This window comes from Choloepus didactylus, chromosome 6 (assembly GCF_015220235.1).
Source record: "Choloepus didactylus isolate mChoDid1 chromosome 6, mChoDid1.pri, whole genome shotgun sequence".
Taxonomy (NCBI): domain Eukaryota; kingdom Metazoa; phylum Chordata; class Mammalia; order Pilosa; family Megalonychidae; genus Choloepus; species Choloepus didactylus.
Genome location: NC_051312.1, coordinates 133,259,938 through 133,286,689, shown reverse-complemented (window position 1 = coordinate 133,286,689; position 26,752 = coordinate 133,259,938). Strand labels below are relative to the sequence as shown.

Below are 26,752 nucleotides of genomic sequence, written 5' to 3'. Positions count from 1 at the left end.
AATATTAAAACAAATGTATCTATCCCCCTCAGAATGTCCACACAACAGAATTGTTCTAGGAAAGAAGCACAAAGAAAATCTTAGGCTTCAGGACAAAATACTTGGGGAATATTCCATAATAGGGTATTAAAGAAGCCACTGCCATAAGTTCCAGCAAACATCAATCCTCAAGAGTTACCACATTTACATAAATAACTAGGGCTCTGTGCAAAGACTTTATTTTCAATTTTGAAATGCAGCCATTTAAAATAGTGGACCATGGTCTGAGAATCATCCAAATGATCCACATACCTGCCTTGTCTAGTATCATTCATAAAAAGAAAAGATATACTTTGAGCCTAGTATCAGTAATATCTCATGTTTTTAAATCACTTTATGGCTGTTCCATTAAAAGCAGTTTCCATTAACGTATGTGAGGGTTTTTGAAGGAGTTTTGTGGGCAAGAGAACAAGCAGTACTATTTTGGACAACCCAAGTATCTTCTCCCACCCTGTCAGCATGCTCCCCACGGATGGGAAAAGTTTGATAACCACTGACTGAGCAAAGTGACTCTTCTGAGTTACTAGAGAGGTACAAAAAAGTCTGAGAATCTTGGTTACTCTAGCAGGAAAATGAGAAGTTGAAAACCATAGTAACAAAAGCAAGGGAGCCCAGAAAAATGCATTTCTGAGATCAAAAGGACACCCATAAAGCTGCAGAACAAATTCATGGGTCTCTGTGGTGAGGAGAAAGGAAAAAAAAGAATATCCCTGGGAGTGGGGGCGTTAGTTTAAATTTTGGTTTTTATTTTAATGGCATCACCTTAAGTGCGCACAGGGCAGGTCTGGAGACTGGGCCGTATCAACACTGCAGTCACCAGGCAGAGGCCCTCTGTGCCTCCGTTTCCCTCATTATACAAAGCTCCTGAGAGAAAATGGGCCCCGAATCGTCAGTATGGCTCCCTCCGCCACAAATATCTTGCCTTCAAAAGGGCTCAGGGACGGAAGGTCCTCAGCCGCCCGTAAACAAAACAAGACATTGGTCATACATCCCACTCCGTGGCTGAAGAGCCCGGGGTGGGGGGGCAGGGGGGACGGGGAGAGACATCTGGCAGGACACTGCAGCGAGGGGTAGAGAGTAGAGTACGTCAAAGGGGTCCCCGCACCGCAATCCGGCGGCGACCACCAGCGACGCGGCGACGCCGGGAACGGCGGGTCTTCGGGAGAGGACGGAAAGAGGACAATGGGGGGCAGAGCGCTGGGTGGCCATGGCCACCCTCAACAGGGGACCGCTAGACGGGCCGCTTCCTCCGGCCCGCATCCCCTTCACACTTTCCGCTCGGTCCCTCAACCCCATTTCCAACCCACGTCCCACTGGCAGGCCAGGACCCCCGCCCCCATCCTCACAGCACCCTCCACGCCCCCCGCTGCAGACCCTGCCCCTCACAGCCCCCCTCCCCGCGAGCCCACCCCGCACACACCTCCCGCGCCGCGAGCCCCGGGGGAAAAAAGTGGGGGAGGGACGGGACGCACCTGAGCGGGCGGAGCGGGGGAGGGGGCGGCCGAGCCACGGGGGGAGGGGTCGAGCGCCGGCCCGCGCGCAACACCTCCCACTTCCGGCGGCACGAGCGGAGGGGGCGAGGCCCGGGCCAGGACAGGAGAGGCCGCAGCGGCGCCGCGCCGCCCCCGACGGCGCCCTCTGGCGGCGAGAGCTGGGACCGTCGATGGTACAGGGACGCCACTGAAGATCCCTAAGATGAAATGGGCTCTCCAGGGCGCAAGAAGAAAGGAGATCCGCCCGCGAGAAAGAAGGAATCCTGGTAGAGGGAGAAACCCCTCTAGGACGGTTCCAGGGAGGGTTGGGTCAGAGGGAGAAGAAGGACAAGAGGTTTTTAAAAATCGGAAGCGAGATGTTCTTTTCAGAGAACGCCATGAGGGAGAAGAACCCGCTGGAGCGAGACCCTCTGGAAAATGCTGGGAGAAGTCGGGCAGTGGAGCCGCGCGGGGAAAGGCCCCCAGAACCGCGCACTCCTCTCTAAGGAGAGGATGCCCAAGGAACCGGCCCCTCTGTCTCCGGTTACTCACGGCGGGTCAGGCTTGGCCAGCAGGGCCCGCCGCTGATTGGCTGGGTCGCGGGGCGGAAGTGACGTTCTTGTCACTGGCTCCTTTTGCTCCCGGAAAGCCAGGAGTTTCCGTGGGGAGGCGGCGGCCGTAGCAGCTGCGTCTGAGCAGGTGAGTTGGGAACTACGTTGGTGGTTGCACATTGGAAGTCGAGGAAGCCGGTGTCCGAGGATGAGGGAATTGCACAGAAGGCGCCTTCAAGCCTGGGGTAGGGGGGACCCCGGGAAACGGGGCACCGGGGTCTTGTATGCCAGGATAGTGTGAGTCCCTCTGAAAAGAGCGGCACATTGCAAGGAGCAGTTGAGACCATGGAAAGGGAAATCCGTGAAAGTGACTCCTGTACTTAACTAGGTTTCTAGGAGCGGGACGTAGAGACTGCAAGAAGGACGGTCTCTTGGGAGCAGAATGTTGGACTCCTGGCAGCTCATATTATTTCTCTTCTCCCTTGGCAATTGAGAGCTGTAAAGATAAGCCTAAGCGGTTGGGAGAGGTTGAATTCTGCTTTCAGAAGGTATTTGTTCCCTTTCCCAGAAGCCTGGGGCTAAAGTGCCAGAGAGCAACGAAGAAGAGGTCAGGTTTCTCTTCCCCAAATCTACTGTGAAATCTACTAAGACATAAGGAGCCTGCCAAGATGGTTCGCTATCTGACTATCTAACTAGATTTTGTTTTACTAAATAGGGTATGCAGACTGAGGAAGAAGCTTGAATGTCTTGGGACAACTGAGTTTACTGGAAGGTGCGTAGGAATTTGAGAGGGACCTACGCCTGGGAGCCTAAAAGGAAAAGGAGAAAGAGGTGTGGAATGAAGGTTTTCGGAGGAAAATGTTATGTGGCATAAGTTCCCCTTTCACTTTCCAGGGAGTTTTCAGTAAAATACCCAGAGGCTTCTAATGAGGGAGCCCAGTCACCAACAGGAACATGCATGTCCTGCCGCCCCAAAGACTTGGCACGGTCTTTGTCCCCAGGACTACCCAACAGTTCTAATTTGCACCTTTTCTTCTTTGAGGGCTCCCAAGTACGGATTCCCTGGTTCTATCCAGCCACGGGTGACAGTCCTAGCTTTGGAGTTAGAGCCCTCAAACCAACATGCTGACCTAGTGATTAGAGATAGCTCTTTAGTGCTGCTTTCCAGGCAACTCCTCTCTCCTGGTTGCCCATTTGCCCTAAACCATGAGCCTATTCCATTTCAATTGCATTGTCTGGCTTCCCCTTTTCACCCTGCTTCCTGCCTACTGTTACTTCATCTGGCATCCTTGCAGAGGTACACATATCAGGAAGTTAGCTGCCACCTGCACTTCTAGGAAGCAGTGCTACCTCCTTTTTCAGAAGGAGTTTGAGGGAAAATTTCAAGCCCTCCTCTAGGCCTCTAGGGGGAAGAAGAATGATAATATGATGGTTAGGACAAGAAGTGCGGTTTCTGGGATTTGTACTGATCTGTCCTCAATGTACCAATTCTGTCCTTGTCTATGATTGATTTTAGATCCCTGGAAATGATACCTATTTGTTGGCCAATTTCTTTGGTCACAGGTCCTGGCATTCATGGCTAGCCTCTGCTTATTCCACTGAGTTTGGTGGGACACTATTTCTTCTGTTCTTGGGGCCCACAGGTCTACAGTCTGTGCTCAAGAGACCACACTACTCACAGTGAAAGTGATGCCTTTTCTCGATTTGCTCAAAATGAGCATGAGGTGGTTAGCCGGACCAGGAGCTCAACCTCACACAGAGTCCAGGTGGGAACGGGGCCCTATTGGGGGTAATCAGCCCCAAGGACAACTGGACTGAAAAGTCTACTGAGAAAAGGGAGGTGGGTGGGTCTCTCTTAAATAGTGGTCAAAATTCTGCCAGTAATTTGGGGGAATAGTATGTACTTTGGGATCGTTTAGTGGCATAATGGGAATGAGCCTATTAGCAACTGAAAACTCAGCTTGATTATCTGGTATAGTGGAGATTGGCTCATCATGCCATGGGAGGTCATCATCCACCGGGGTTAGTACTGGCCTCCATTCTACCTAGGGACTTGTAAGAGAATCAAATATTTAATAATTTAAAAGGAAAAGATTGGAGTTTCCAGGTATAACATGTTGATCGCTCAAAGTCTCCCTCTCAGATTCCTGCAGCTCTCAGCTCTTTTATCTCTGATGTCCTTTCTCTTTGTCTGCAGCCTACTGCTCTGATGCCGAAGGGGAGGCAGAAAGTGCCACACTTGGATGCCCCCCTGGGCCTGCCCACCTGCCTCTGGCTGAAATTAGCCGGGCTCTTCTTATTGGTTCCCTGGGTCATGGGCCTGGCAGTGATACATGGGCCTGAAGCCAAGGGTCCAGGGGGACTAAGCTGGGCTGTGCATCTGGACAGCCCGGAAGGTGAGGGGGAGGAGGAGACTCTGGAGCAACGGGCAGATGCCTTGGCCCAGGCAGCAGGACTGATGAATGCTGGACGCATCGGGGAGCTGCAGGGGCACTACCTCTTTGTCCAGCCAGCTGGACCCAGTGAGGACCAGGAAGTAGAGGCTCTCCGACAGCAGGCAGAGACTGTATTGGCCAGGCACGAAGCTGTGCGCTGGCACTTGGAGCAGAGACTGCTGAAACGTGCCAAGCGCAGTGTCCACTTCAATGACCCCAAGTACCCACAGCAATGGCACCTGGTGAGTCCAGCGCTTTTGTGTTCAGCTCCAGATGAGTAGGTTCTGGATGTTCAGTCCTTTAGTGGGACTTTGCACTCTTCAATTGCCCCGTCCTTTGCCCAAGAATGCCCACATTTTTGTCATTGGGCTCTGTCTTCCCTGTACTCTCTTCTAGAGAGCCAGTGTACTGCAATGGTTAGCGTGTAGGTCAAAGGCTGCCCAGGCTCAGTTCCAGGTCTGCTACTTGCTATCATGTACCTTTGGGCAAGCTGTGTAACCCTCCATCTGTAAAATGGAGATTGTAATAGTACCTACCTTGTAGAGTTATGGGATAAAGGAATTAATGTATGTGAAACACTCAGAACAATGCCTGACACATGTAAACACGATACTCTGTAAGTGTTAACTGTTAATATTATCAGCATAATAATTATATTATCCAACCCTTAATCTAGTCGCCATTTCACCCTGTTTCACCCATGAGTGATGCCAAACTTCCCTAGAGACCTAGGGTCTGGTAAAGCTCTCACTTGCCCCTACTTGGCTATGTCACCACCTAGACCTACTAGGTCTGCAGTCTGTGCCTGGCTCTTTGGTGGAGGCCAAGGTTCGTGAGAAGGGGCTGCAACTTCATCTCTCTCTGGGCTGTGCTTTGTCACTAGACCCCCAAGGCTTGGGAACAGTTCTAACCCTGTCTCTCCTACAGAACAACCGGCGGAGCCCCGGCAGGGACATCAATGTGACAGGAGTATGGGAACGCAATGTAACTGGGCGAGGGGTGACAGTGGTGGTAGTGGATGATGGAGTGGAACACACCATCCAGGACATCGCACCCAACTATGTGAGGGGCCCTGGAACAACCACCCCACCCCACCCCACCCCATGTCTTAGCTCCTTGATATTGCCTCAGTCTTTTCCTCTTTGCTAGAGGGCCTGGGGGATGGAATACTGTTCTACCTTTACCCCTTTCCCCTGCCAACATTCCAGACCAGCAATTAAGGCACAGGGTGTTGCTCCAACCCCAGCAAAGGAGAGTAATCCCAGGTTGTACTTCCTGGTTCTTGTTGCTACTTCCTGTCCAGGGAGTGAGGCGTGGCCCCTATAGACAGCTTCCTTCTCCACAGAAGTTCTGAGGATTCTTTCTAAAGCCTGACCTTTAAGTAGCCCTTTATCTCCTATCTCAGCTTTCCCAAGCCATGAAGTAGTCCCCTGAGCACATTCCAGTGAGATACAAGAGAAGTTCCTGCTGAGAGCTGTGGCACTTCTCAATCTCACATCTTGTAGTCTGTGTGGTTTGGAGAGGGGGTTGGGCCTAATACCTTTCCTTGGAGCTCCAGACTCCCAGTTCCAGCTACCCCCTCCCTGAGCCTCAGGCCCTAACCCCTTTGAATCGTGAGTGACCACATGTTCCCTCTCCTCAGAGCCCTGAGGGCAGCTATGACCTGAATTCTAATGACCCTGACCCCATGCCACACCCAGATGTGGAGAATGGCAATCATCATGGTACACGATGTGCAGGCGAAATTGCAGCAGTGCCCAACAACAGCTTCTGTGCTGTGGGAGTGGCCTACGGAAGCCGCATAGCAGGTAGCTCATTCTTCCAATCTAGTCTTGGGAGACTACTATGGGATGTCAGTCTTCATTCCCTGCCCCCCCACCTCCCCACCCCCATTCTGCAACTTCTTTATCCTACCCTCAACATACATGGCATAGAGCAAAGGGTATGCTTATAATAGTTTTCTGTAGGACAAATCGTTTCATTGATTTTTTAAAATTTCTTATTTATTTCTTTTTCATTAGACAAATTATAGATTTATGGAAAGATCATACAGAAAATGCAGGGCTCCCATATACTCGCCCCCATTTTTAACATTTTGCATTAGTGTAGTACCTTTATTACACTTGATGAGAGAATATTATTATAATTGTACCATTAACTATAGTCTAAGTATTAATTATAGTACTAATTAGTTTACATTAGGTTCATGTTGAATAGTCCTATGATGGTTTGTTTGTTTTGTTTTGTTTTTTAATACCACCTGTAATTTCTCATATAACTATATTCAGGTAGATAAGTCAATGATGTTAATAACATTCACAACATTGTGTTACCGTCACCACACTACATTACCAAAACTTTTCCATCACCCCAAACAGATCATGGATTTTTCAGTCCAATGGTTTTTCAGAATTGTTTTTTTAGCAACAAAACCCACTGTATAAAAATGAATAAAAGTGGAAATGCTTTGGATGTGGGGTCAGAGGCCCCAATTCCTGCCTCCTCAGCCTCGTCCTCTGATAATGGTTACGCCCCATCAGTGACCCAAGTCGTGATACTAAGAACTCCTTTTTACTTGACTGTTCTCTACTTGTGTACCTGTATTTTCCTCATTTACAAAGTGCCTTCTCATCTGATCTTTCCCCACAACCCCTTGAGACTGGGGAGGCTTCTCTTGCATCTCCCACTTCACCAGCTCCAGTCCTGATGATCGCTGTCTGCTCTCCATCCTTTCAAGAAAGCTGACCAGTCCTGCCACCTACTGGAGGTTGGTCAATGGCTCCTTTGCCTTTCAGTCTTTGTCCACCAAGGCAGAAGGTGAAGGGAATAAATGGGGAACCCTTCCTCATGATTCCTAGTAAAGGCAGAACCTTCAGGCTGAGTAGATGGGCTGTATTCCTCTTGTGCTCCGGCAGAGGGCAGCAGCCTGCTGTGAATGAGGCTGCAGAGGGTGCCAGAAGCCCTCGGGCCCTGTGCCTTCTACCCAAAGCCCGTTTGTACCTTTGCAGTTTGAAAGTAGGCATCCAAGCAGGGCTTCGTTGGCAGTAGTCATGGAAACAAGAACCATTCATTGAATGCCTTCTCTGTGTTGAGCACTGTGCTGGGTGTTCTGTGTGATTAAGGATGAAGATAAGAAGAGAACCTTGGTAAACTGCATTCTAACCTTCCCATCAGACCCCATGATCCTTTAGGCCTAAAGTCCAACATTGCATTAAAAAATATATTTTTGGATAGGTAATACATGTACGTGGTACAAAAATTCAAAAGATACAAAAGAACAGACAGGGAAAAGTTATCCTCCCACATACGGCTCCCCACCACCCAGCTCCCCACCTCAGGACCAGCGCGGTTACCAGTTTCTTGTGGGACCAGCATTATTGAGGAGCTGGTGTGGCCTTCACTCGCTAGGTATCCGGGTACTGGATGGACCCCTCACGGACAGCATGGAGGCTGTGGCGTTCAACAAGCACTATCAGATCAATGACATCTACAGTTGCAGGTGAGGCATAGCCAGGAACCAGGTGAGAAGGCCAGAGGCTGGAGCACCTGAGACTAACCCTCCAGCAACAACAATAAAACAGGAAAACAGGCCGGTTCAGGCAGGTCCGAGCGAAAGTCCCCTCACTGGGTCCGGCTGATGTGGGAGGCTCTAAAATACATTGTCCTCATTTCTCCAGATTCCCAGCCACTAAATTCTCAATGGTGTGTCCCATGTTCAGGCCCAAGCATTACCCCAACAGTCAGGAGTGATCCAGCCTGCCCCACAGTCCTATGTATTTGTTCTCTAAGTTCATCAGGCCTCTGGGAGAAAGTGGGCTTTCTCCTCCAACCACAGATAAGCTGAAGACCCAGCACCAGTCCCCACTGCCCCATATACACCTTGGAACATGCAGCTTCAGGTGACAGTCACTGGGGGTGGGGGCGGGGGCATGGCATTGATGGCACCTACTCTTCCCCCTAACCAGTGCTTCCCTTAAATCTATGGCAACAGCCATCAACTATGTTTCCTCAGAAGGAAAAAATAAAGAACTCCTCATCCTAAGAACCAAGAACTTACACAGATTGAACACTTCCTTGTGGGTGCTCTGCTACCAAGGCTAGTGTTAGATTCCTAGATCAGGAGAGGAGTGATCCCCTATCCCTCTCTCTCGCTATGTCTCCTGCTCTCTGGGACCTGAGAAAGGATATGTAGAAGCAGGTTAAAATGGTCCTAAACTGGGAAAGTTTCCAAGGAAAAGAAGAAGCATAGCACATACTTCTGTTTTCCACTTTAGAGTGAGTGATGTACCTGGTTCTTATGTAGAAGAAAGGGCCTCTTTGAGCCCCATGACTTTTAATCATGGGAGTCCTAAACTTGAACCCTTGGCAGAAAAGTGAGAGCCACAGGCAAAGGGTGGCCAGGTGAGACTGGGAGGCCCTGGGTGGGTAGCCACAGCCTAGCTCCGGCTCTTCACTCTAAGTATTTCTTAACAGCTGGGGACCAGATGATGATGGAAAGACAGTGGATGGACCCCATCAGCTTGGAAAGGTAACTGGGAACTGCATGAGGACTCTCAAAGACCTAGAATACCCTCTTCATTCATTCCCTAGAAGAACTACAAATCAGTCCCTCTCCCTGCCCCACTCTCACTTGTAGTGCCAGACCTATGCCATCAGCCCTACAGCCCCCTTTCCCAGGAAGAGTACTTCTAAAACTTGGGTGTGGGGGAATGTGAGGAACACTAGTTCCTAGGTAGGGAGATTGTTTCCCTTTGATTTTGCTATTGGCTGTTCCCCATTCTTGGCCCCACACCATCATCTGATAAGCAGAACATCCATCAAATAGCTGCCCAACTAACAGCTTCCTCCCCATCTTGTGTCCATCTTTAAGCCTCTTTTCCCCATGCCCAATGCCCTTTGAACTTTTGTTCTTTTCTCTTCCTTCTAGCGGGGAAGGAGAAAGTGAGCAGAATGTTGAGTAGAGGTTTTTCTCTGAGCTCATCAACTGATACTGTGATGTTTTTGCTCCTCAGGCTGCCTTGCAACATGGGGTGGTTGCTGGCCGCCAGGGCTTTGGGAGCATCTTCGTGGTGGCCAGTGGCAACGGGGGCCAGCACAACGACAACTGCAATTATGACGGTTATGCCAATTCCATCTACACAGTCACCATAGGTAGAACCTAGCCACCTGATGGTTCCATCTATCTGTGTCTGTGGATCACTTGGGACAGGAGGGGGCTGTATATCTTGGTGTGCCCCTACTTCAGTGTATCTGTCTAAACATCTGAATACAATCTTACTTGCTCAAAGGAGCAACTAGACCTGCTGTCAGAAGGTCCCAGGATTTCCTTAGAGGTCACCCTCCCCTAGGAACACTGTCAGCCTGTCATATGCAGATACCCCACCCCACCTCCACCCCAACCACAACTGGGTAGGCTTCTATGCTTGCATCTCTTTCCATGGGCCTTCTCTGACTGTCCACTGTGCTCCCTGTCATAGCATTTGCCACCCCAAATTGAATTTATTTATTTGCCCGACTGCCTGCTAGATGGTAAGCTCTTTGAAATCTGGGCTGTGACCTTTTCCTCCCCTCAGCCACTTGAGGCTGCCCGACCGGGTGAGGATAGTGGGTATTCTGAGGAACCTGCACCATAGGACTCATGCCTCATCTCAGCTCCCATTTCTCCCGCTGTGTCCCTAGGTGCTGTGGATGAGGAGGGACGGATGCCTTTCTATGCAGAAGAGTGTGCCTCCATGCTAGCTGTCACCTTCAGCGGTGGGGACAAGATGCTCCGGAGCATTGTGAGTGCCTCCTGTCCCACAGGACTTCTCTCAGGCATCTCAACCTTACTTCTTTTTGTTGTCTGTGTCCCTGTGCTGTCCCTCAAGTTCCTCTTCCCTAGCAGATCTGTGTCTTCTAAGGTATGTCACTGTTGGAAGAACAGAGCTGAGGATTCTGACTTCATCTGTGTAAATGGTTCTTATCTGAAAATTTTTAACCTGGAAACATCCATATCTATTGACTAAGTGTCACACTCATTAAAAACTTCTTTGAAATGTCTCCATTTGCTAGAATTTGAGCTTTGGCTAATTTCTGTGGGTTTAAAACAGAACATCATCATTCCATTGCCGTTCAGCCCTCATGTAAATACTGTGAGTTCTGGTCATGTTTATCCTCAGGAGTAAACCTAGTATTTGTCTTCATGGGATGGGTGGGAAAAAGAGTCAGGGAAAGGTCAGTCCACAAGAGAGCTCTTTCCTTGAAGCTATTATTGGAGCCATCACAAATAAGACACCAGAGCAAGGGAGCAGAGCTTCTTTAGCCTGTGGAAACCCTTTTAAAGAATTCAGGGTCTGTTGTTTCCACCTGGCCATGCTTAGCTCCATCCCATGAGGTTGAAGCCAGGTCTCTAGACTATCATCCTGAGCTCCCTGCCTGTCCCTGTTGCCCCTAATAGAGTAATACGGGGACAGGAGGCCCTGGCAAGGGCTGGGCTGGAGCCAGTTGGTGTCAGATTTCTCCAGTGGCCAGGGTTGGGAGTTCTCTCTAGGACCATTGGGAATTAGGCTGCTTTGTCTTCCTGCTGGGTTAAATTCATTTTCCAAAACTGAAGTTTTGTTTTGCCAATACATGATTTCTGGTCAACACAGTGTTCCAAGGCTCTGTGCCAGTTGATCCCCACCACCAAGCCCCACCCCCTGCTCTGGGGAGAAGAGAAAACACAGTGGACTAAAGCAAAAGGGCAAGAGAGGCCTTGTTCAACAGACTGAGCTCTGTGTACAGAGGGCACCCCACCCCTGGCCAGGCGGTGTGGTGGAGGGGCCAGGGAAGAGCAAGAGTGTTCTGGGCCCTTCACCCCCTGGCAGAATGCTAGGGAATCCAGCTGGCCCCTGCCAGCCAGATCTAGGAAGGCTCCAAAGGATGACTCCTTACTCTTGATCTGCCTGTCTTTTCTCCTCCTAACTCAACTTCTTCCTCCCATTCCCACCTTCCATCTGAATTATAATTCATCCAGAAGCGAAAAGAGTTTGCTTAGTCAAGTTCCCATCTTTGGAATATCCTTGCCTTGGACACCTCCTGTTGCTAGTTTCTGTTTAGTGACCACGACAGCTGGGCAGAGCTGTCTTTCTGAGGGCAGGGGATGGAGCATACATTTCCCACAATTTGTCCGTGGGAGCATTGCTGGACTTTCCTATGGCTGCCAGGGGCTCCTGCCACCTTAGGCAAATTCACAGACTTCACAGCTGCACACTAGACTGTCACCGTGAGGCTGATTCCTTAACAGGAAGAAATCAATCTGCCCCCTGACACAGACCAGGCTTCTCACTCTTGTTGAGACTGCAACTTGGAGAGTTTTTTCACGTTTCTTCTGAGAGTATATGATGTCTCAGTGAAAATTACATCTCTTGGCAGCTGCTGTGACAGCCGGAAGGGAAGCAATGAGTACAATGGAGAATGGGCAGCTCTTGGCCAAAGTCAATATCGTGGTATCTGACCCAAAAGAAAAGTTTGGAAGAAAGAAATTTTGTGGTCTTAACACTGGCACTAAGTGCTTAGGATCCAGAATCTCACACAGTGGAGGGCAAATTTAGGCAGGGCCCTCCTTGGCTAAATAATTAAAGCATGAAAAAAACTTGATGCCATCTCTCCCCACATGGAACTCTCCTCCCCCACCAAACTTTGGCTTCCCACCTCCAAACCATAGGTAGAGAAGGGAGGTGCATGGAAACCAACCAAGGCACCCTGGCCCTAAGCATTGAGCCAGCTTGTGGAGATTGCTGTAACCCAGGGCAGGCAGTGTAGACATTAAGCCCAGTCGAGCACGCGAGGTGGGCAAGCAGTTTCCTCTCCCAAAGAACAAACTCCCTTTGTTTCCACTGATGTCACTTTAGCCCCTATCACTGAGCTGCCAAGTTGGATTTCCTTGAATGGTGCCGTCACTGTTGTCCCAGCTCCAAGCTGGGGCCCAGGATCTCCGCTGGCCACTTCCTCTGTCTAGCATGGTTATGGGGGTTGGAGGGTTGGGGCTGGGGTTTGGGGTGGAGAATCAGGGTATGGTTTTATTAGAGGAGCAAGAATAAGGAAACTCTTCTCTGCACTGAAGGCCTTTCCCATGTCTCCATGTCTTTTTCCAGAACAACATGTCTTTATAAGAAACTCTTGAATTTTTAGTATCTTTTTAGTTATCCAGGGGTTCTCTTACTCCAAGGATTAAGGATCTCCTTTTCCTGGCTCACTAGTTGACCTTCCTCTGGTCAGATTCAGCTCTTAACAAAGGAAGAGCCTCTGCATGCCCTGTTCTGAGGACTAGTCCCTGCTCTTCTCTCCTTAATACCTCTGAAATCAGACTCTAACCCACTCCCTGCCATTTCACTCCCCAGGTGACCACCGACTGGGACCTTCAGAAGGGCACAGGCTGCACTGAGGGCCACACAGGGACCTCAGCTGCAGCCCCTCTAGCGGCTGGCATGATCGCCCTGATGCTGCAGGCACGGCCCTGCCTCACCTGGCGGGACGTGCAGCACATCATTGTCTTCACAGCAACCCAGGTGAGGTCCTCACAGGGAGACAAATGGCTTGGCCCAACCCACCCTAGAGTTCTAAGTTCCAAGGGTGTGGGGATACCAGGAGGCTTCAGATTCTAAGTGTTAGGTACAAGTCCCTTTCTGAATCGCATATATATAGAACAGGTGTGGGGACCCCATCAGGACCACAGACCTGAACTCATTTGTTCCAGTTCTGCCTGTCATCTTCACCTACAAAGGAGAGTGCTGTCTGAGCACCCTTACTCTGGAGCTTGTGTCTCCTGCCTTGCCCTCTGGAAGCAAGCCATCAGGGTGGTGACATCATGGGGCTTTGACCTTTTGTCCCAGCTTTCCTTGGGGAATCCGTTCCTAGAAGCCTTAGTGGGAGAGTCTAGAATGGATCAGCAAGCAGGGTAAGCCTGGGAACTATGGGAAACTAGAGTTACGTTAAGATTTCATTGGAAGTGCAAAAGACTAAACAGGACCTCTGTCCTTTTCAGTATGAGGATCGCCGTGCCGATTGGATCACCAATGAGGCCGGCTTCAGCCATAGCCACCAGCATGGTTTCGGCCTCCTGAATGCTTGGAGACTCGTTAATGCAGCCAAGGTGAACCGGTGTGGGCGAGGCAGGGGGCCTGTGGGGAGGCGCTGAGGGAGGGGGACTAAATGCCCAAAGCGTTGCCTGGTACCTCATAGGTGCTTAATAATGTTCATTTGTTTCATTTATTTGACCTAGCTGATACCTGTTTTATGAGAAAACAGGCTTAACACTATGACTAATGCTACCAAACTACTAACAGAGAGGAGATGGGACCGGAATCGAGCTTGGGGCTCTCAGGGTGCTCTGGTTCTCATCTCCCATCCTGGTCACAGCCATTTCCTCTGGTTCCTTGACTTGGTGCCGTAGAGAGCATTCCAGGGTATCAGCAGGAGCCTCAGGAATCATTTGTCCTCGGAGCAAAATAAGATGATAAGGAGAGGAAAAGTGGAAAGAGCTGGGCCTTAAATATCATATTGATGAGTGTGAGTGTGATCAATCTCGTTTGCTCAATTCCCATTCTTCCCCCCCCACACCCACCCCCACCCCTCTTCCTTTACTAGATCTGGACCTCTGTCCCTTACTTAGCTTCATACGCCAGTCCTGTGTTAAGAGAAAACAAGGCTATTCCACTGTCCCCCCTTTCACTGGAGGTCCTGTGGAATGGTAAGTAGTCAGCAAAAAAGGGGTTAATCGTGGGCCTGAGGTTTGGGGCGGGGTGATGAGGAAGTTAAACTCATCCTCCCTGCCGGATTCTACCCCCCTTCGTTTAGGAGCTGAGCTCCAGCCAAACCTGTGGAGTTTTCTTTGACCATTTTAGGACATGCTGCTTCTGAGTTGGCTGGTCCCCTGACTGTTTAAACAAGACCTTTCTCCTGAGTTACTACTCGTGGAAAGGAGCTGCTGAGGAACAGATTAGAAAGACTGGTGGGAAAGAGTGGGATTGGGACTTGGGGAGGCTAGGCAAGAGTTGGAAAAAGCTCCTTTGACTTCTATGTTAAGAACTTGCTGAACAACTCTCCTCAGCCCAGTGGCCTTTAGACAAAGGAGTTGGGAATTTCTTGTTTTGATTCAAGGCTTGTCTGATACAGAGAGTCAGATCTGCTGGTGGCAGTACAGAGGAGTCTGTAGAGGACTTCCTAGACTTCAGTTGCCCATCCTCTGCCCCTGCCTCTGTGGAGCCCAGGGTCACCTGGATTGTCCTGAAGCAGTGAGGGGCAGACATCTTCTCAGTCAGAAGTGTGGTTTTATGTTTGAGCCTCTTCCCAGAGAAGAAAGAGCAGGAGTGTGATACTTGTGCTAGACAATTATCCATCTGCAGATTTCCAGAATTCCCACTTCAGAGTCTTCCCCAACCCCTGGCTATAGGAGGGATTTTGACAAGCAGAATTATTCACTACTTTCTGTGAAGGTTGAAGCATGTCATGCTTGGGGCTCAAACCAGAACTCCCTATCCTCACTCTTCCTGTCCTCCTGAGAATAACCAAACAAGAGCAGTGGTAGGGGAAGGAAAGGCCAAAGAAAGGAACTCAGGAGGGAGAATCAGGGGCTGCTTCCATCAGGTGGAAGTTTAACTGAGAAGAGTTCAGTTGTTTCTCTCCCTAACAATGTCCAGCAGTTGCCCAATTTCCCTCTACATGGAAGGAAATCCGTGGGCCCAGTTCATTGCATTTTCCGTAAAAGGAATGCTATCTGGGAAAGGGCATAAAGCATCAGCCAAGGCAGAGAAGTACAGGAACATTCCCAGGAATGCAGTTTAGTTGGATTCTCCCCTGGCTTTGCACTTGTGTGTCTTGGAGATAGAATGCTTTTTAACTTTTGCCTCCCATCTTCCAGGGCCTCTTCCCATCATTTAAGTAACACAGTAAACCACCGTCACCTCTGTCGTATGAGGGCATTGAATTAGAAGAGTGTTTGAGTTCTTTCCAGCTCTGTCATCCTCTGCTTCCCACTAACAGGAGATGTTGCCCCAGAATGCCTAACAAACTCCCCTAGGTATTGTAGCAGGCAACTGCTTATGATTTTTGCTAGGAAGCAAGAAAACAGACACATTGCTCCAGGTGGTAGGGAGAACATGAGGCTGTATAGTGGGAAGAGAAAGATGAAGAGAAGAGAGGTAAAGATTCAGGGAGATTTGCTAGTGGAGCCCTTCTGTTTGAAGGGCAGCAAGCAAGAGATCAGCAAGCAGGAGGTCAGTGAAAGTGTCTTCCCCTCTGATGTAACTACATTTACCCCTGAGCAGACAGAACAGAAGGTACAAGCTTATGGGCCTGCTTAGAGGTTGAAGGAAGTAGGTCCAGTTAATAAGAGGGTCGAACATATCAGTCCCAGACAGTCAAGAAACCCCTTTCCCTACAACCAAGCTATGGTCTCTTCCCACCAGGACTTGGGAGGCTCAATGTCAGAGGGCTGGAAAGTGAACTTCTTGGAGGACAGAGAGAGCTAGACATCCCTAAGATAGGAAAGGAGGTGAAATACCACTAAGACAAGAGCAGCACTGTCCAATAGAACTTTCTGCAACGATGGAACTGCTCCATTCAGTGGCCCCTAGCCGTATGAGGCTATTGAGCACTCAAAATGTAGCTAATATGACTGAAGAAATTAATTTTTAAAATTTTATTTAATTTTAATTCATTTAAATTTAAATAGCCACATGTGGCTACTGGCTACCATTTTTGGCAGTGTAGCTGTAGAGCAAGCAGGTTTTTATTTCTCCCCACTGACAGGGAGAGATGGGGAAAAGGCATTGGGGCTCCTCAGTTCCTTTAATCTGACTCTGGGTCCAAAATCCCTACCAGAGGGTAGGAGAAAGAGTGGGGTTTGAGGAGTGTGTAATGCACATGAGAGACTGTGTGTACAGGAAGATTGCTACCACCCCCTGTACCTCTCCTTTTATCCTTATCTGGGGCTTCTGAGTAGCCTGGCTGACCTTCTGCCTACACGAGCAATTATGTTCCATCACCTCTCCACATCTTCCCTTTTCAACCCAGTCTTTCCCTCGCCATTGTTTGGCAACAAATTAAAGTCCCTGTCACCCTTCAGCCTGTATCCTTTTCAGTGAACCAACTAAAGCACTTGTTCATTTGTGTTACACACTCCCTCTGCCACTAGGGACTATTCCATTCCTCACAGTGTCCCTGTCCTGATCAGATGCAGGGGCTATTTCAGAATTTGTCATTCTTAACCTTCTTGCTCTCTGACCCTATTAATAAGGCCTTTGTTGAAACCTCTCTCCTCCTCTAGCCTCTGTGACCTCCTCTGCTCCAAATCTATCTTCTGGCTTCCCTGTCCGAGATAGTTTCCTTTGTTTGCTCTTCTTACTGTTCCTAAACCATGAGTGTCCTCTAAGACTCAGTCCATGACTCTTTATCCTCCCTTTACCTTATCTTCCTCAGACAGTGCATCTGTGGTTATGACTTCAGCTGCTACCCTTCCATGAGTGATTCCTAGATCCAAATCTATTCTGATCCTTTACCAGTGAGAGGGACAAAGATTTGCATAGCTTACACAAGATTATGAGCAAATACAGCCCTGGGATCTTCTGGGACAGAGGATGAAAGTTGAAAAAGACACCAACTTACCCATGGCCAGATGATGATGATGATGATATGATGATGATGATGATGATATGATGATGATGATATGATGATGATGATGATGATATGATGATGATGTTGTTGTTGTTGTTGTTGTGATGGTCATAAGCTAAGACTTGAGTGCTTATTATGCACCAGGCACTGTTCTAGGTACTAACTCATTTAATGTATTAATACATTTGATTCTAGTGGAAATATTTCTAGTGTACTCACATGTATTGCCACCCAAGGCTATATGCACTGTATTGATAAGTGTGAGTGTGATCAATCCTCGCATAAAGGACTCCAGCAAGGGGGATTAAGACCCACTTTGAATGGGTGGGGTCACATCTCCATGGAAACAATATAATCAGAAGGTCCCACCCGCAATAGGTCTGCTCCCACAAGATTGGATTACAAGAACATAGGCTTTTCTGGGGTACATAACAGATTCAAACCAGCACAGTGGAGTTTGAGGAGGAAGAGGAAGATTTCAAACTGGAGGTGGCAGGGCCCAGGTAGAACCATGTATAAACTGGTAAGGAGCTGGGATTTTATTTTGAGGGCTGTGGAGAGCCTTTAAGATAAATTGTTACTAATGGATGTTAGTGAGGAGAGAGGGAGAGGAGTCAAAGAGAGTCCCAAGGCCTTATGTTTTAGAGATAGGTACTGAAATCTTTACTGATGAAATGATATGAAGCCTGGGGATTCCATCAAAAGAATCTTGGAGAAAGAAGTGGGAATCACAGTGAAACAAGATTGGCCATATATTGATAATTTAGTGAAGTTACATGTTACAAATCTGTTTTCTTTTATATGTGTTAGAAATTTTCTAGAATAAAAATTTTTATTATATATAAAGTTTTCCAAGTTCTTAGCTTGGGCAACTGAGTAGGTGGTGATTGAAAACCCAGGGGAAAACTAGATTTGGACAAGGGCTACAGAGTGGGGAGAATTGAGGAAGAGAGTGAGTTTGATCTTGGCTATGCTGTGTTTGAGGTTTCTGTACAACATCTAAAGGTTATGTCTATAAGGCAATTGAATCAGTGTGACAGTCCAGACTGGAGATTATGATTTGGTAGTCATCAGGGTAAAGGTGGAAGAAAAACGTCTTGGAGAGAATGAGATCACCAGGACAAAAAAGGGAGGGCCTAGGACAAAGCCTAATATTGACGGAGTGGATAGAGGAAAGGCGCCTCTAAAGAAAACTGAAAAGATGGCCTGAGAGGTAGGAGAAAATTCAGGAGTATGGCATCACAGGAATAAAGGACAGTTTCAGTGAGAGCAAGTAAGACAAGGACTGAAGAGCCTCACTGAGTTTAACAGGCCATCGGTGACTGTGGGAAGAGGGCTTTTAGTGTATTCATAGGGAAAAAAGTTAGACCACAATTGGTTGACTGATTAATGGGGGACAGAAGAAAATTTTTGGTTAAACATGGCAAATTGAATGCATGCTTTTATCTCTCCCAAAACCTCACCAAAATAAGAAGGAATAAAAAAGGTATACGCACAAGAACAAAGAGAATGAGAGAAGAGATCACAGCAAATGAGAGATTTCATCAAATTTTTGGAAGATGGAAAATGAATGGAGATGTGAGCAGGGCTGAGAAAATCGAATACCAGTACCTGCAAGGGGAAAACTTAAGAGACAAGCCCATTCATGTCACAGAATCCCAAAAGGTTCAGGACTTGGAGATCCCATGTACTACAAAAGACAGATGAGGTATGAGACTAAAAATAGGGGTCAGTTGAAAGTTAGACTCACAGGTACTTTCTCCTATCCCTCAGCAGCCAGACAATGGCCCCTTTCTTATCCAGCCAGGAGTTGCGAAGTTCATTCTCCAGAGTCGGGGACCGCAGATACAGCAGAAAGTGGGAGATAGGCACTATCCTAAGAAAAGGAGACCCTCCCCACCAAGCCAGCCCCTCAGATCCCAAAGCATGGGCAGCCAGGCTTATTTCCTTAAGGCAGGAGATTGGAAAATGCCACTCTGGAGAAATGTAATGGCCCCTCATCAAAAGTCTTAGAGATATGATATGTGGGGTTCTCCAATGAAACAGCCAGTCCCCATCCAGTCAACTTTAGGGAAGCCCACCCATAATTAGAGCTTTGAAGATAATAGAGATCCCCAGTCATTTGAAAAGATCCTCCAAATACCTTCAGAATTCTGAGGAAAGTTACTGTTACCCAGCCGAACTAATAATCAAAGGTGAAAGAAAAAGGATGTTTTCAGAGAGCCAAGGTCTTTCTCATGCTGCCTTTAGCTGGAAACTACTGGATGATAAACACCTTTACACTGAAAGATAATTCAAGGAAAGGAAAAAGGAAAGGGAGCAGGAAGGAAGGGGGAGGGAGAGGCAAGGAGGAAGGAAAGAGAGAGGGGGCAGTTGGGAGAAAATAGGAAGAGAGCAAGCGAGAGGAGGAAGCCCAGCTGAGAGGTGAAGAAAGGTCCCAGCTCGACAGCAGTGCAGCTGGTGGAGATGGGACAGAAGGCTCCAGAGCTGGAAACTCCAGAGGGGAAAATGGCATTGAGGGAGCCCTTGACTTGTTTGTTTATTTGAAATCTAGTATTCAGGGAGGTTGTGTGGTTCTTTTGCACAGTTTGGAAAAAATTAGTAATAGGGACATGAAAATTAAATAAGCCAAACAACAGGCAGCTATTAACTCCAGGGGAGAAAACAGCAGGAAAGGAAATATAATCACTGTACACTACTTGGCTAAATTCCATATAATATTTATGAGATCATTATAAGGTAAACACAAAATACTGATTTAACCAAAAATTATGATACAATTATTTTGAGAAGATGGAGGGGAGGGCACATTGGGGAGAAGGAGCAGAGTGGTATGAGTATAAATCCTCAAATCACATCTGAAGTTGATGAACCATGAAATAGCAGAACATACTCATTCTTTAGAAACATGGAGGTAGATCCCAGAAGTAAACAGCTAAGAATAATAAAAAGTGGTTGCCTCTGGGGAGTAGGTCTCAAGGGAGGTGAAGAGTTGGGCAGGAATTGCTCTTTTCCATTGTAAGCATTCTAGAAGTGGTTTATTTTTTAAACCTTGCTTACTATCTTATTATGATAGGGAAAAAATGTTAAGAATGAATGGTAGGATAAGAATTAGAGATAGTGAATATAGACAGCTCGTTCTAGAAGTTTACCAGGAAAGGGGAAAAAAATATTGAGTAGCCTTAATATTTGCTAGGTACTCTTCTAAGGACTTTATATTGATTAGCTAATTTAATCCTATCAACTCTAAGAAGTAGATGTTGTTATTATCCCCATTTTCAGATAAGGCAACTATGGCACTGAGAGGTTGAGTGATGTATCCAAGTTCTCACAGCTGGTAAGAACTTGGATGACTGGATGGCTCCAGAGCGCATGCTCTTATCACTGGGAGTTAGAAGGAGGTAAAGAGAAGAGTTGAAAAAGGATTTTTTTTGCTTTTGTTTTTGTTTTTGTTTCATTTGTAATAGGAGAGATGTAAGCAAGAAGTTCCAGCCCAGAAGATGGATAATTGGATAATTGGGCTGAGCCAGTGTTGGGCTTTTGCCAGACAGGTTCTGTGAAAAGGCAAGGAAGCAAAGGGCACTTGAGGGTGTAAGCAGGAGAGTGGTTGGAGAGGGAAGCTTCGGGGTTGAAGCCACTTAGATAAGAGGAGCTTTAGGGATTCTATAGAAATGACAGGCTTGGGGAGAGAGTGGGGAAAGTGGAGGGACAGGAGGTTGTTATCAGAGAAGGTGGAACACTGGCTTTCAGAGCTGACAGATGGAATTAAAAGATTATACACACATGTACTCATACATGCAGAGAGAGTCCGGAATGGTATTTACTAAAAGGTTATCAGGAATTGTGGGTGTTTATTTTGTTTTCATTCTTGCTCATCTTCTTTCCTAATTTGTCTTCAATTAATTTGTATTACTTATGAAGTAGGAAAAACCACAGTGAAGGTTACTAAAACAATTAGAGGTGAAGCAGCCCCGAGTCATGACAGGGTTCCGGGAGGGGTCGTGGATGTGGGTGGCTGACATGGGATGAGAAAAGGCCTTTAGAGTCAGGAGGTAAAGCAGTGAGATGCTGTGATTTCTGCCAGGCAGTCCCCGTGAATACTGGTGTCGTGGATGCTGGGCCCTGGCACTTCAGTGAGTGCAGCGAGAGTAGGGACAGGGACTTGGGGGCGGCAGAAAGCACTACAGTGAAAGCCCTGACTCTCCTTTCCGCTTTCTCCTTCACCGAGTTTTCCATGCTCACGTCACCCGCCCTAGAATGAGGCATTCTTCCTCACTCCAGTTCAGTCTACCCACAGCTGTGGAGAGGAGCTTCCTTTTGCACTTTTTTTAAAAAGCTTCATCCTTGCTCAATAATCTATAATAACTCTCAGTTGCTTGTTTAAATAAATTTTATTAAAGCCCCTCCTGTCCTCGGTCCCCTGCCCCCTACCTCCTGTACCTTTCTATCTTGCTGGTTGGAATGAGTTAGTGGAAGAAAAGGTACTTTAGAAAGGATTATTTAGCATTACGACCTCATTTCTTAATATTCCCCAGTTGAGTCTTCCATGTCAGCTGGTTTTTCTTTTTAAGCTTTTTATTTTCAAATAATTACAGATTCACAGGAGATTGTAAAGAAATGTACAGGGAAGTCCATGCACATTTCCCCCAGCTTCTCCCGAGGTTAATGTCTTATACAATTATAGTACAATGTCAAAGCCAAGAAACTGACCATGAGACATTGGAGCTCATTCAAATTTCACCAATTACAATTGCTCTCATTTATGTGTGTGTGCATATGTGCATGCATGTGTTTGTGTAGCCCTGTAGTTCTATGACGTGTAGCCATGCGTGATCACCACCACAGTTGAGATTCTCCACAGGACTCCTTCACACCACCACCCTCCTCATCCCTAACCCCTGACAAGTTGTTCATTCTATCCCTATAGTTTTCTTATTTCATGAATTTTATGTGAATGGAATCATGAAATAGGTATCTTTTTGAGATTGGCTTTTTTTACTCGCATAATTTCCTTGCGTTTATCCACTTCAGTAGTTTTTTTTTTTTTAATTTAACTCTGTATTGTCTTCAATATGAGACTTGTTCATCCCCACCTCTACCTTCATACATGCCATTTTCACCGTCTGCCTGCCCTCTCTGCCAATCTGTGTTCGTTTCCTTCTTCAGACTGTGCCTGCTATATGCCTGAACCCATTTGTCTCATCTCCATTCCCTTATCAGTCATGTATACCTCATACCATGTCATTTTCCACTTTCAGGTAGAAGGCAGGGACCATGCCCAACTTACCTTTTATCCCCAGCATCTAATACAGGGCCTGAACTATAGTGGATACCCCATAAAATATTTTTTTGATGAATGAGAAGTTGCTCTGTTTGATTCTTATTCTGTCTTGAGAATGTATTGTCTCCCCACTAGATTGTAAAAGCTGTGAAAGCGGCACCTGTATTCCATTTACTCGTGTGCCCTAGGTCCCAGTTCCCTTGTGGAATACCTGGGGTTGCCAGAAATATTTGTATGCGGCTTCAGTGATGTCTTTGAGTGTGTGCCTTTGTGGATGCTGGGGTGAAGTGAGGGCGTAAGTGTTTATGGGGCTGGTTTCCCAGCTGCCCAGCCTGAATCCCCACAGTCAGCAGGATGGACCTGGACATGTCGGGGCTGAAGACCTTGGAGCATGTGGCAGTGACAGTCTCCATCACTCACCCACGTCGCGGCAGCTTGGAGCTGAGACTGTTTTGCCCCAGTGGCATGATGTCCCTTATTGGCGCCCCCCGCAGCATGGACTCGTACGTACAATTGCCTGTGGTCCTTTGCAACAAGGGCCTTGTGAAGGAAAAGAAATGGGAGCATTGGATGCTGGCACTGTCCTAAGCTGCTGTGGCACTGGCCACCGTTAGCAACTGGAAGCTGTTCAGCACGTGCTTCAGTGCTTACAATGTGCTAGGCCCCGCATGTTACATATATTTTCTCAGATGCTTAGAAGAACCCTGCAGAGTAAATTTTGTAACCTCTTTTTACAAACAAGAAATGTGAGAACACAAGTCACAGAACTAGTATGTACCCAAGGAAGTAAGAATGAAGCAAGAATGAAGCTAGATCTGTTGGATTCCAGAGCCCGTGCTCTCTCCATATTTGCCCTTTCCACTGTGCCACATTGCCGTAGCCCCTCATTCCATGCGATCCCAAGGCAAGGTACCAGCACTTGAGGCCCCTTCACGGCACCCTCCCCACTGGCTGTAGCTCAGGCAACTACTGCTCCATTTCCTTGGCTACTACAGTAAGAAAATAGTAGGCAAAGGGGTTAGTTCCCTGTGTCATGTCTTCCAAGTTTTCTACTTTGTTCTTTCCTCCACCAGAGATCCCAACGGCTTCAACGATTGGACCTTCTCCACTGTGCGATGCTGGGGAGAAAGGGCGAAAGGGATCTACAGACTCGTTGTCAGGGATGTAGGTAAGCCTCCCTGCCTTCCACCAGGGCCCTGCCTCTCATGATTGTCATCTGGACCTCAGAGTCCCCAGAGAAGTTGTCCTAGTTCCCATGCAGGGTTGCCTATGGACCAAGAGGGTAGATGGCAAGAAGTACGCCCCATCCAAAGTCTGGGCATTGCTGTCTAAAACTGTTCATTTATATGACCTCTCATATTCCTTGGAGAAGTGACTGATACATTTTTCTTTAGGGTAGCAACAAAAATTCCTTGTTGAAACCACATTTCAAGTCCTTTCACATATAATCATCCTTCGACCAGCCCTGGTAGGCAGGTAAGGGCAGGACTCATTTTCAACATTTTTTGGAGAAACTGAGGCCCAGAGGTTTGAAGTTGCAGAAGGTCACAGAGTAAATCTGTGAAGAAACTGGGAATTGAGCCCCACTCTCCTAACTTCCAGTCAAATTAGTTGTTCACTAGACCAGTAGTTTTCAAAACCTTTGTTTAATTTAGTAGAAGCTCATTTTTTTCCCAAGCAAAATCCCAAAATTATGAGTTAAAAGCATAACATCTCTGCTTGGGGACTCGGAGTACCACCTGTCAACCTCTCCCTTACATCCCCCAAGGGCACCCCCTGAGGCACATCTGCAGGACCCCGGGGTCAGGAGGACACAGTTAGACAACTGCTGAGCAGACCATGGGGTCTGAGTCCCTTTGGACAGGAGGATGGGCAGGCTCTGCTGTTTGGCATGACCAAGCGAGGAGCCTGGTTCATGGACCACCATTCACTGCCCTAGGAGATGAGCCACTCCGGGTCGGCATCCTCCGGCAGTGGCAGCTGACCCTGTATGGCTCTGTGTGGAGCCCGGTAGACATCAGGGACAGACAAAGGTAGGTGCAGCCACGTGTGGCACAGGGAGAACACCTCATGCCTGTGGGAAAGGGGGTGGGAGGAAGAGGCCACCTAGGGAGCCCCACCTCCCTCTGAACCCCAGCAGTGCTTCCCAGCTCCTGACTCAAGCCTGTAGATAAAGCCATCTGCTGGGCACCCGGACGGTGCCCCTCCCCTCTGTGCTGCGGGGCTTCCCTCTCTTCGTCTGTTAGGTGGGAAGATGGTGAGGGCAGATGGCAGAGGAAGCACATTCAGGAGTCCTCCTCCCCTTCCTTCTCCACAGGCTGCTAGAAAATGCCATGAGTGGAGAGTACCTGCATGATGGCTTCTCTCTGCCCTGCCCACCTGGGATGAAGATTGCTGAAGAGGATGGTTACACCATCTCCCCTAACACCCTCAAGGTACCAGGGCCAGTACTCAAGCCACAGGCAGGCAGGAATATCCTTCGTGTGACACTTGAGGTGCCCCACATTTGGGGATCAGAAAGACGGGGTTCCTGGCTTTCCTCCTACTCTACTAGCTAATTCTTAGCAAACATCCCAGGGGTGGGGAGGTCCCCAGAGACTTTCTGAGTTCACTGTCTGGACTTTGGGCAACCGTCCCTAACATAGGTGTTTGAATTTTCCCCAGACGCTGGTGCTGGTAGGTTGTTTCACCATCTTCTGGAGCATTTACTACATGCTGGAAGTGTACTTGAGCCAGAGGAATGTGGCCTCTGACCCATTTTGTAGGAGTGGACTCTGCCACTGGCCCCAGCGGAGCCAAAAAGCCAGGGAGGAGGGGACAGAGCTGGAATCAGTGCCACTTTGTAACAGCAAGGATCCAGACGAGGTGGAGACAGAGCAGGAAGGCCCTCCCACCACCTCTGGTCCCCTTGCCCTGGACCTGCTGGATCAAGGGAATTGGAGGCTATCTCAGAACAAGAGTATCCTGAGCTCCCCTCATGAACACCTACCCCCAGACCTGTGGCAGGGGAAGGAGGAGCAGCAGATTTGCTGACTCAGGACCTGACAGACTCAATGTGGGACAGACGCTTCCTTCCCCAAATTGGGAGAGCTTGGAAAGCTGCTCCCAGCTCCCAAACTGGGAGCTCCAGGAACAAAGCAGTCATGATTCTCGCTGCTGGAATCCTGACGCCTCAAGAGCATCCTCCAGCTGTACTCAGGGATGGGGAGAGCCAGTAGCAGAGGAATGGTGCCAGAGAACAAGCTGGAAAGAGCCATAGGATTTTCCTCCAATCGAACAGAAGCATTTGGTGAGGTCCTGGCAAAGGGGTTGCCCCCCAGTTGGGCAGGCCTGCATCCTCATTTCTCAAGGGCCAGTCAGTGCTGGGGGGTCACAGGAACCCCTCCCAGGCGAGAAGGGGCCTGCCATGGCCAGAGGGCATCTCAACAGAAACATCACTGGAGTCACCTGGAAGGAGGACTGAGGGACAGAAGCTGGGAGGAGCCCCTGGACATGCCAGTCCTTTTAATGACCTGGGGCCCAGAAACTGGACTTTCTTATCTCTTCCTCACCTACCTGTCTAAAACTTGGAACTTGGATATCCTGATGAGGCAATTAGCCTGCAGCCCAGCCTACTTGCCCTGAAAGCAGCTGCTTCCATTATCCACCCCCCAGACTCCTGATGAGAAGCCCACTTTGAAAGTACCCCTGACTCTTTCACCATAACTCCCCTCCCTCATCTGAAGGATTGGTACGATGCTCCTGGCAAAGCTGGGGATGGACACAGCTTCCCAGAGCCTGTGCCGCTTCATTAGGGAAGTCCGCAGCAGGGCTGTGGAACAGGCACCAGACACGTGTGCTTTAGGAGACAGCATGGGAGCCACGCCACTCCAGCCCTGTGGCCGCCCTGTCTGTCTTCCTCTGCAAAGTGCTCAGGGAAATGGCCTTACCCCGTGGAGGCCAGCTGTCTGCCGGACAGGCCATGGCTATCCCTCCCGTTCTCGGCCTCTTCCTCTCTTCCAAGCTAGTTGGTTGATTAGAATTTTTTTTAATGCTTTAGATTTGATTTTCTCTTTTCACAGCAACATTTTGTTGAATTCTTTTCTGCACAGCTTTTCCAAAATAAAAACCTTCCATACAATTCTGCCTGCTCCCCATCTCTCCTTTCCTGTCTCCCTAAAACTAATGCAGGTTGCCAAGTTGCTTCCCTGTTCCTTCAGTCCCCAAGATTCACTCTCCTCTTCCACTGCCTGGTTCCTCTGAAAGAATTTGACCCTCTTGGAATCCTGGAATGCAAAGGTCCTTCCTTAAGAACACACATAAACCCAAGATGCTTGCGTGTTCCCTGCTCATATTTTCCTA

General features: G+C 48.3%; 2 protein-coding genes across 26 annotated transcripts in view; one reads left to right on the top strand and one right to left on the bottom strand.

The window, feature by feature from the left end:
* RNF214 (ring finger protein 214) overlaps positions 1-2,068 on the bottom strand; it is a 58,489-nt gene extending 56,421 nt beyond the window's left edge. For 12 of the 19 annotated variants that reach the window (XR_005217579.1, XR_005217581.1, XR_005217576.1 and 9 more), the window contains exon 1: positions 1,512-2,065. The gene's annotated coding sequence lies outside the window, so the exon portion shown is untranslated. Of the gene's footprint in view, positions 1-1,511 lie in introns of all 19 variants that reach the window. The other 7 variants (XM_037841568.1, XM_037841574.1, XM_037841573.1 and 4 more) reach the window with 6 other exon arrangements.
* A 68-nt stretch (positions 2,069-2,136) lies between these two features.
* PCSK7 (proprotein convertase subtilisin/kexin type 7) lies at positions 2,137-26,531 on the top strand. Of its 7 annotated transcripts, none has more exons than XR_005217574.1 (18): positions 2,137-2,210; positions 2,778-2,834; positions 3,706-3,828; positions 4,260-4,739; positions 5,425-5,559; positions 6,140-6,305; positions 7,906-7,996; positions 8,971-9,025; positions 9,510-9,648; positions 10,177-10,277; positions 12,858-13,025; positions 13,502-13,609; positions 14,104-14,206; positions 22,758-22,914; positions 23,485-23,579; positions 23,806-23,887; positions 24,351-24,444; positions 24,729-24,776. XR_005217574.1 is itself a non-coding variant. In XM_037841561.1 (18 exons), exons 4-18 carry the CDS (start codon positions 4,272-4,274, stop codon positions 25,442-25,444), a joined length of 2,367 nt encoding a protein of 788 aa, XP_037697489.1. In that variant the 5' UTR covers positions 2,138-2,210; positions 2,778-2,834; positions 3,706-3,828; positions 4,260-4,271; the 3' UTR covers positions 25,445-26,531. The 7 variants fall into 7 exon arrangements, 5 of the variants coding, with proteins under 5 accessions (XP_037697494.1, XP_037697493.1, XP_037697489.1 ...); XM_037841561.1 differs by lacking the exon at positions 23,806-23,887 and adding an exon at positions 25,076-26,531 and having other exon boundaries at positions 2,138-2,210; positions 24,729-24,846; XM_037841563.1 differs by lacking the exon at positions 23,806-23,887 and adding an exon at positions 25,076-26,531 and having other exon boundaries at positions 2,153-2,210; positions 2,778-2,893; positions 24,729-24,846.
* The last annotated feature ends 221 nt before the right edge of the window (positions 26,532-26,752 follow it).